Raw genomic sequence first — 9,259 nt, forward strand, 5'->3', positions numbered from 1 at the left:
CTCTACCAGAGTCGGAGAATCCCTCCCCGAGCATTCTCGCTCGGGCTGCCCCTCGTATTCTGGGGAGGGCACAGTACCGCGCATACCGAAGGACAAACAGGGCAGCAACACCACGGCACCCCGCTCCACGCTTAATGTGGACTTCTGTAATATCAGGGGAATTCACTGAAATTTAAACGCCGTCCACCACCACCTTGAGACGGCGCAGCCGGCCTTGTGTTTCCTTACGGAGACGCAGATATACGGCAGCGATACGTCATATTTAACGTACCCCGGGTACAAAATTGAGCATAATTTCATGCCTCATGCCGGGGTATGTGTGTACGTTAGGGAGGATATCTGCTGTCGCCGTCTCGGCAATTTTGAGGGTAGGGACCTGTCTACTCTCTGGCTCCGCGTAGATTTAGAGGACCGCGTCCGCATCTATGCGTGTGCCTACAGGTCCCATAGTGGTAACGCAGAAACGGATCACCTCATGGGCTGCGTTCAAGCGGCATTTGATGACGTGCTTGCTCAGATCACCTCCGCTGAAATCGTAGTCTTAGGTGATTTCAACGGGCACAATGCCGAATGGCTTGGATCACGTACTACAGACTACGCAGGGCGATCTGTGCATGATTTTGCATTGGCGTATGGTCTGTCCCAATTGGTTGAGTCGCCAACGCGGCTTCCGGATGTGGATAGCCACATGCCGTCCTTATTAGATCTTCTGCTGACTACACATTCCGATGGTTACCAGATCTCTGTCGACGCCCCTCTCGGAACGACCGACCATTGCCTGGTCAGGAGTGTAGTGCCTATCTGACGCCAACTTCGCAGACCACCAGCGACCCGCCGCGTTTGGCACTACAAGTCAGCAGATTGGGATAGGATGCGTTCCTTTTTTGCATCCTACCCTTGGGGCAGGGTTTGTTTCCCTTCGGATGATCCTAGTGCCTGCGCCGTTGCAGTAGCCGATGAGATACTGCAGGGCATGGATATTTTTATACCAAGCTCTGTAGTACCGATCGGTGGCAGATCACAGCCCTGGTTCGATGCGTCAGTTAAAGCAGCATCTGACTGCAAAAAACAGGCGTATCGAACTTGGGTTGCGGCGCTGGGCTCAAAGGAACCCAACTGAAAAGTTCTGAAGAGGAAATATAACCGTGCCTCCAGATTTTTTAAGCGGCAAATCGCCCGTGCGAAATCGAAGCACGTCGTCAAAATTGGCAAGCAGCTTTCCAGTTACCCGACCGGAACACGCAAGTTGTCGTCGTTGTCGAAAGCTGCTCTTGGTAACTTCAACCAGCAGTCCATGCCGCCGTTGCACATGAGGAATGACACCCTGGCCCATACGGCAAAAGAGAAAGCCGATCTCCTGTGCACTCTTTTTGCCTCCAACTCGACTCTTGACGACAACGGAAAAACACCGCCGACCATCCCGCGGTGTCAGAACTCCATGCCTGAAGTACAGTTCCGACAGAAAACTGTTAGGCGAGCTCTGTTTTCGTTGGACGTCAGGAATTCGAGCGGACCGGATGGCACTTCTCCAATCGTACTTAGAACGTGTGCCCCTGAGTTGACGCCGGTGCTAACGCGTTTATTCCGGCACTCTTATTCAAAATCATGGGCTGACTTCCATGAATCAGGGACTACGCCGTCCCTGATTCATGGAAGTCAGCCCTTGTCCATCCGATCCCAAAAAAAGGAGACAGTTCGGATCCGGCAAACTACAGGCCTATTGCTATTACCTCCCTACTCCCCAAAATCATGGAGAGCATAATTAACCGCCAGCTCTTGGTATACCTTGAGGGTCACCCGTTGATCAACGACCGGCAGTACGGCTTTCGCCATGGTCGGTCGACTGGCGATCTTCTGGTATACCTAACACATAGATGGGCGGCGGCTATTGAAAGCAAGGGGGAAGGCCTGGCAGTTAGCCTGGATATAGCGAAGGCCTTTGATCGTGTATGGCTCAAGGCGCTCCTCGCAAAACTTCCATCATTAGGGCTTCCCGAGAGCTTATGCAAGTGGACCTCCAGCTTCCTCACTGGGCGCAGCATACAGGTCGTTGTCGACGGTTATTGCTCGAATCCAAAGCCCGTGAACGCTGGAGTGCCCCAAGGCTGTGTGCTATCTCCCACGCTGTTTCTTCTGCATATCAAGGATATGTTGGACACCGCCAACGTGCATTGCTATGCAGACGACAGCACTGGTGATGCCGTATACACGGGCCATGCAGGTCTCTCTCGGGAAAACGTCGACCAGTGCCGGGAGAAACTTGTGTCTTCTATCGAGTCCTCTCTCGAGAAGGGTGCGGAATGGGGTAAGTTGAACCTCGTCCAATTTAACCCCCAGAAGACTCAAGTTTGCGCGTTTACCACTAAACAAACCCCATTTGCCGTATCACCGCTCTTCGAGAACACTTCCCTTAAAGCCTCGCCTCGTATCGGAATACTGGGTCTCGAAATCTCTAGCGATTGCCAATTCCGTGGCCATCTGGAGGGCAAAGCCAAATTGGCTTCGATGAAACTGGGCCTCATAAATAGAGCACGGCAATACTTCAAGCCGGCCCACATTCTAGCGCTCTACAAAGCGCAGGTCCGGCCTCACATGGAGTATTGCTGTCATCTCTGGTCTGGTGCACCCCAGTATCAGCTCGATCCGCTTCCGATCCCACTTCCAGCTTTGACCGCGTGCAACGCACAGCAGCTCGAATTGTCGGGGACCTAGCGCTCTGTGAACGGCTGGATCACTTGGCATTGCGTAGAGACGTCGCTTCATTGTATGTCTTCTACCGCATTTATCACGGGGAGTGTTCCGAAGAGCTGTTCAACCTGATTCCTGCCGCCGAATTTCACCTTCGCACGACACGCCACAAGTTACGATATCATCCCCACCATCTGGATGTGTGGCGGTCCTTCACAGTGCGGTTTTCAAGGAGCTTTCTTCCTCGTACTACGAAGCTGTGGAATGAGCTTCCTTGTGCGGTGTTTCCGGGACGATACGACATTGGGTACCTTCAAGAAAAGCGCGTACACCTTCCTTAAAGGTCGGCAACGCTCTTGTGATTCCTCTGGTGTTGCAAGAGAGTGTGGGCGCCGGTGATCACCTAACACCAGATACGCTCGTTTGTCATGCTATTCCATAAAAAAAAATTGTGTGTCATTAACACTCCTCGGGATAACACACTCTGCAGGTCAGTTATTCCGGTAAATTACTTGAACTTTGGTCTGGAACACTTTAGCCAGCATAGCAAACGTAAAACAAAATTAATGGTCCGATGCTCAAATGTGACACGAGGCGATTCTAAAACTTTCTTACAATTATTAGATGACTGATTCAACAAAGACGTGGTGTGATTATGACTTTTTTTTTTTAATTTATATGATTTATATAATTGTCCAACGTCAGCTATCTTTAATACCGGGACCAACACATTACGTAGGCCATACTGAAAGTTTCTGGAATGGCCATTTGTAATATATTTCTTTAAAAAACAATAACGTTATTTGAAAATGGATCAATCCGAGAGCACTACATTTAAGTTGTGTGATTGTCACTTTTTTTTACACTGTGGCATTGTTTTGAAAATTGTGTGATGGCAGTGCAGTTAACTCGAGAACTATTTGCACCATGATTTTTTATTATTTTCGTTGCGGCTAAGTAAATTTTTGTGTTTTTTAAATTGGCTGTTAGATCATGTGTGTTTACCACATTTATCATGTGGAGTGTTCCGAAGAGATTTTTAACCTTTGCGATACCACAAACTAGGATAGCATCCCCATCATCTGGAAGACCTGCAATCCTGTATAGTGGCGGTTTCTAAAGAACTTTCTTCCACATATAACCAAACTATACAATGAGCTTCTTTGCGCAGTGTTTCCAGGACTTCCTACACGGGTACCTTTTAAAAAGCGCGTATCGAAATGACCGGTAACGCTCTAGTTATAAGTGAAGAGGACGTCCGTTCGAAAATAAAACGGCCTCTCATGCAATCCTGTGATATAGAGGAATGGCCAACCAAATAGTGACCGAAAAATACATAAAAAAATTGTTGCATGTCATCGTGTCACAGTACGTTTCATATGTGAAGAATCATACCAGTGGGCTCTTTTGCACAGGGTGCCGGCAAGATTATGGGTACCACAACGGCGACTATTTCTGCCGTGAAATTACTGGGCAAATAAGACTTAACATCTTGTCTCAAGGTGACGAGCGAAATTGTCGCTCAGAACTTTTGAGGTTTTTCAAGAATCCTGAGCAGCAATGCATTTTAATGGGCAGGGCGTATCAATTACCATCAACTGAACGTCTTGCTCGTCTCGTCCCTTAATTTCATTAAAAAAACAGATTTCGACTGTCATTGTAACTAATTCTAGTAGGCTTCATAAGATACATAATAGCTTTAAGGGTAAATGTATACACTTCTACAATAAAGTCCCAGCCACTGTTCAGGCATTGTCTATAAATAAATTTAAATGTTTTATAAAAAAATGGCTCTGTCGTAAATCCTATTACTCCACTGCTGAATATCTAAATGATCGGACAGCCTGGGACTAGATTGTGATTATTTTATAGCAACTGTACAATATTGTATATTTTTATTGAAAAGAGCGCAAAAAAAAAGAATGCTGGGAGAGTTTCTTGCGCCGCTTCTTCTCTCTCAGAGCGCCATTTGTTTCCGAAGCGGTAGTAGTATCTAGTAGTATAAGAAATGACATCAAAAAGAATTCTAAAGGAATCAATTTTGAGAAAATAAATGCCTTTTATGCCTTTTATGCCTTTTCATAGTATTGTCAAACATAAATGCGAACTGAAAGCAGTGTGAACTTAAAAATGAATTTAAAAAGAAAGGAAATTTGATTATTTACTAAAAATATTCCAAGTGTTTTCTGGTACGTCTTAATAAATTAGTAAAAGTAGTATTTATTGTTCGCTGAGCTGAAACTATCTCCCCGGCTGGGTACAATGTTGCACCAAAATTATACTTATCATGCGGTTTATTACGATTTTATTAATTATATAAAATTAGTTCGCGCGAAAGCTGCAAGGTGATCGCGTCTGCTCACGCCATCTCAAAGCATTAATCATTTATCAAGATAATCACTATAAATAATATATAAAAATTTTAATTACTCGAGTATTAATTTCATAGCAACACAATTATCACGAAAGGAGTGTAGCATCAATCAAGGACCTTACATCTTTTTTGGTCCTTAGAGCCGGATAGTAAACGTTTTAATTATTTCATGATAAGTTCTGAGAACTTATCAATATTATTGAATGCATTTATGTTATCGATGAACTATTATTAGTAGCTTCATTGGCTGAAGTGGATAAATTCATGACTTTTTTCCACTAGCTGGAGGGCGAGCGAATTTGACATTCGGAATATTAGAAAAACTTTAACAATATTTGCACACCCTATGAGCGGACTAATTGAACGAATAATTGTATATTTCTAAAATATATGCTTGTTATAAGCAGACTAGTTCACAAAGCACAGACAAATTAGTTAAGAGAGCAAAGTAGAAACAAATTGAAAGTTGTAATTCGTTAATTATTTAATAAAGAATATATTACAAGTGTATTATTATACGCCTTACTTAATAAAAGTACTATTTATTGTTCGCTGGCTCCAGGGTGATGTCACCGGTTGTCATTATTGTTGTAGGCGATAGGCATCATCGACTCGAGCCTGCAAACCGTGGGCGTGTTTTGTGAGGACGCTGTCAGCGACGTTAAAGTGGAGGTGGCGGCGGGGGCCACGGCGAAGACGCCAGCGGAGTCACAGGAAATGATAGAGGTGGAGGGCAGCGCGAGGCCAGAGGCCGCGTGGACGGAGTCGACAGCGGAGCCACAGGACAAGTTAGAGGTGGAGGGCAGCGCAATGGCTGCGGGGTCGGGGGAGCGGTACGAGCGCGGCGTGGTGTTCTACCTGCGCGAGCGGCGAGTGGTGGGCGTGCTGCTGTGGAACCTGTTCAATAGGATGCACGTCGCCAGGCAGGTACGAGCAGGCCTGGAGGTGGTCCTGGCCGCACTCGGTCTTAGGACTACATTGCCCCGGGACACCACGTGGTGTGCGTACACCACAGACTGAGACAGTATTGAAATGTACCTCTAAGAGACAGCACTACTGCTGTAATAGAAACAGTTTAAGAGTAAATACGAGTAGTGGTGGATTGAGCCATATTATTATTAACCTTAGCATTTCATTTTTAAACCTCTATGGAAATATTCTGATGAGGAATAATCCTAAATTGATGGTCTACTTTGAATTTCCGATACTAAGCCTCTCTGGATCGAAATTATCCATTGTATGCAAGATACAAACGCAATTAAAAAACAAAACACAACAGTGCACACGTGTTGCATGTTATGAGGAGTGGGTGATACACAATACATCTCAAAGCGGACACCAGGCGAGTAACTCCTTATAGAGCTGTATGTATTTTGTTGGTACCGGTGACTGGTTGCGTCACCGTGGTGTTGCGGTGAAATATAGCCCTTATTATATATAGTTGTATTGACCGGGACACTCCGCGCCTTATCGGGGTTTGAAGATGTTTCTGCTAAGTCGAGCATGCTGGCCGGACGTCATATTGTAATGTATTTGAAAATGGTGCCGCACTATGATCCGGTTATATCGATTGGGGCCACTGATACAAATTAAAATAATATATAATTAATACGTCACGTTATAAAGTTATATGTAATAATGGCGGATGGTGAATATTCCAATTACTTGAAAAATTATCAGTTCTATTAAATAACTTTCATTGCTATGAATTTAGAAATAGTTAATTTTAAAACAAGCAAAACAAATAAAAAGTAAATAAATTTTTAGTCAAGTGACAATTTATTGTTCTAAAATATAATAAACAGTGAAAATAACTCGCTGTTGCGGTTGAAAAAGAGGCGTTTGTCCATTTTAAAATTACGCGTGAGTTTTTTCGTAAATAAACCTGTTGTTTGAGTGCGAAAAGTTTAATTTAATAAAAAAAATTAAGACAGTTTCATTTAATAAATAAAAATTATAATTTAAGTTACAAAAGTTTAAAAACGAATATGTAAATATATACTATTGTCTTACTTCAACTGTGGACAGTCAGTTGACGGTCTAGGTATCATAACAGTCCACAGCACAGTCTTGATATATTTTCAGGCCATTAATATTGGTGTTGCGAAATTTTTGTATGTTTAAATCAAACGAGTTTGAATCCTTCTACTGATCTCCTTAAAACCTTACGGTTACCTACCCCTCTTGAGTCTTCAGGAGAATTCTTGTTAAATTCCGATTCCGACGGCCATATCTCCAAAGGTGTGGCATTGGTAGGACATTCGTCTCAGTACATTCCCGCCGTGCCAACAGTCCTCTACGAGGGATGTCCATCGAGCGCAATGTGCTCGTCCGAATTCTTACCTGCTTTTTCTAACCAAAGCTCTCCGTTCTGTTTCGCTCGCCTCATACACATTCTTCTTCTTTGGCCGCCTTTTGTTACTAGTGGATCCAGTCTAAATCGAGGGTTAAACTTTAACTTGCATAACATGAAAAAAAACTACGTTTAAAAAAACTGACTTCAAAAACTGAAAAGTATCAAATAACTAAAAATTTAATTTAATACACCTTTTATGCAAAACCTTTACCTTTAATATTAATAAAATACTATTATTGCTATGTGCTACCCATTGGTAGGTTTTAAGACAGTTTTGACAAGCATTTTTTCCTCAGTATTTCAAATGCTCAACACCGACCCTGCTGATAATATCAACGTGACACTTTAGGACTCACACACAGGACAGCGGCGCCTTGTTATCTGTGAGGCAGCAGTGTGCCAGTATTATTGTGTTTCGGTCTAAAAGGCGTCGTCGCGAGAGGCAAAGCGCAGGTCCGGCCACACATAGAGTATTGCTGTCATCTCTGGTCTGGCGCACCCCAGTATCAGCTCGATCCATTTGACCGCGTGCAACGCAGAGCAGCTGGAATTGTCGGGGACCCAGTACTCTGTGAACGGCTGGATCACTTGGCGTTGCGTAGAGACGTCGCTTCATTGTGTGTCTTCTACCGCATTTATCACGGGGAGTGTTCCGAAGAGCTGTTTAACCTAATTCCCGCCGCCGAATTCCACCTTCGCACGACACGCCACAAGTTAGGATATCATCCTCACCATCTGGATGTGTGGCGGTCCTCCACAGTGCGGTTTACAAGGAGCTTTCTTCCACGTACTACAAAGCTGTGGAATGTACTTCCTTGTGCGGTGTTTCCGGGGCGATACGACATGGGTACCTTCAAAAAAAGCGCGTACACCTTCCTTAAAGGCCGGCAACGCTACTGTGATTCCTCTGGTGTTGCAAGAGATTGTGGACGGCGGTGATCACTTAACAACAGGTGACCCGTACGCTCGTCTGTCCTATTACATAAAAAAAAAGACATTACTGGGCAAGTCTTACTAGACTTCTCCGTAAGTCTCCAAATAACGAGCGCAAAATATACAGAAATCTTGAGCGACATGCATTGTCAAGTGACAATCATAACATAAACTTGTTATGCCTACTACTCGGTTAAGACGAGTTAGTAAGTCTTTTATCGGGCGATGTACATGCTTTTACAATATGATCCCAGGAAATGTACAAAACAAATGCGTTAGACGTTCAATATGTGATTTTGAATCCTATTTTGAATAAAAATATTTTATAGTAGGTACAGGTTGTCGCTCGTCCCGTCACTTATCACACAATCAATAGGTACAACCCGTGCGTGTTTATTACGCAGGTCCTGTCGCAAGGAGAGTTCGAGGATCTGTTCGAAGTGGCGAAGCTGTTCTCTTTGCACGAGGAAGACTAGAAGAAGAGTATTTCTAATACCAACGTAGCATTTATTTGTATATATTACTTACCTAGAATATTTAAATAAATTGTATGAACTACAACTGTCTGTACTCATTTAACCCTAGAATTATATAACTACCGACCTTTCCAGATGGGCGTAGCGTTATTCGATTGAAGTAACGTTTATTTCAATTGAGTACCGGCTAAAGATATTTTCGTACTACCCTCATATCGATTGTGATAAAGGTGTGACATGCAATTTGGTAAGTCGTTTATATGATACAGATTGCAAAATTCGTAACTTTCAAAATACGGTGAAGTAGTTTAAGCGCTTGATACAAATTGGTTCGAATCTTACCTCGGAACAAAGGAGGATGGCCAGAATGGACCCATATAATTTAAAAATTAAGGAAGCATTGTACATGTACAAGTTTAAATAAATTATAAA

At 43.7% G+C, this 9,259-nt stretch overlaps 1 protein-coding gene across 1 annotated transcript in view; it reads left to right on the forward strand.

Moving 5' to 3' along the window:
• LOC126978069 (apoptosis-inducing factor 1, mitochondrial-like) overlaps nucleotides 1–8,912 on the forward strand; it is a 28,241-nt gene extending 19,329 nt beyond the window's left edge. The window contains exons 8-9 of the mRNA XM_050826781.1: nucleotides 5,657–5,989; nucleotides 8,756–8,912. Coding sequence (XP_050682738.1) covers nucleotides 5,657–5,989; nucleotides 8,756–8,827 — 405 coding nt within the window. The 3' untranslated portion in view covers nucleotides 8,828–8,912. The remainder of the gene's footprint in view (nucleotides 1–5,656; nucleotides 5,990–8,755) is intronic.
• Nucleotides 8,913–9,259: the final 347 nt, after the last annotated feature.

The sequence above is a fragment of the Leptidea sinapis genome, chromosome 47, assembly GCF_905404315.1.
Source record: "Leptidea sinapis chromosome 47, ilLepSina1.1, whole genome shotgun sequence".
Taxonomy (NCBI): Eukaryota; Metazoa; Arthropoda; class Insecta; order Lepidoptera; family Pieridae; genus Leptidea; species Leptidea sinapis.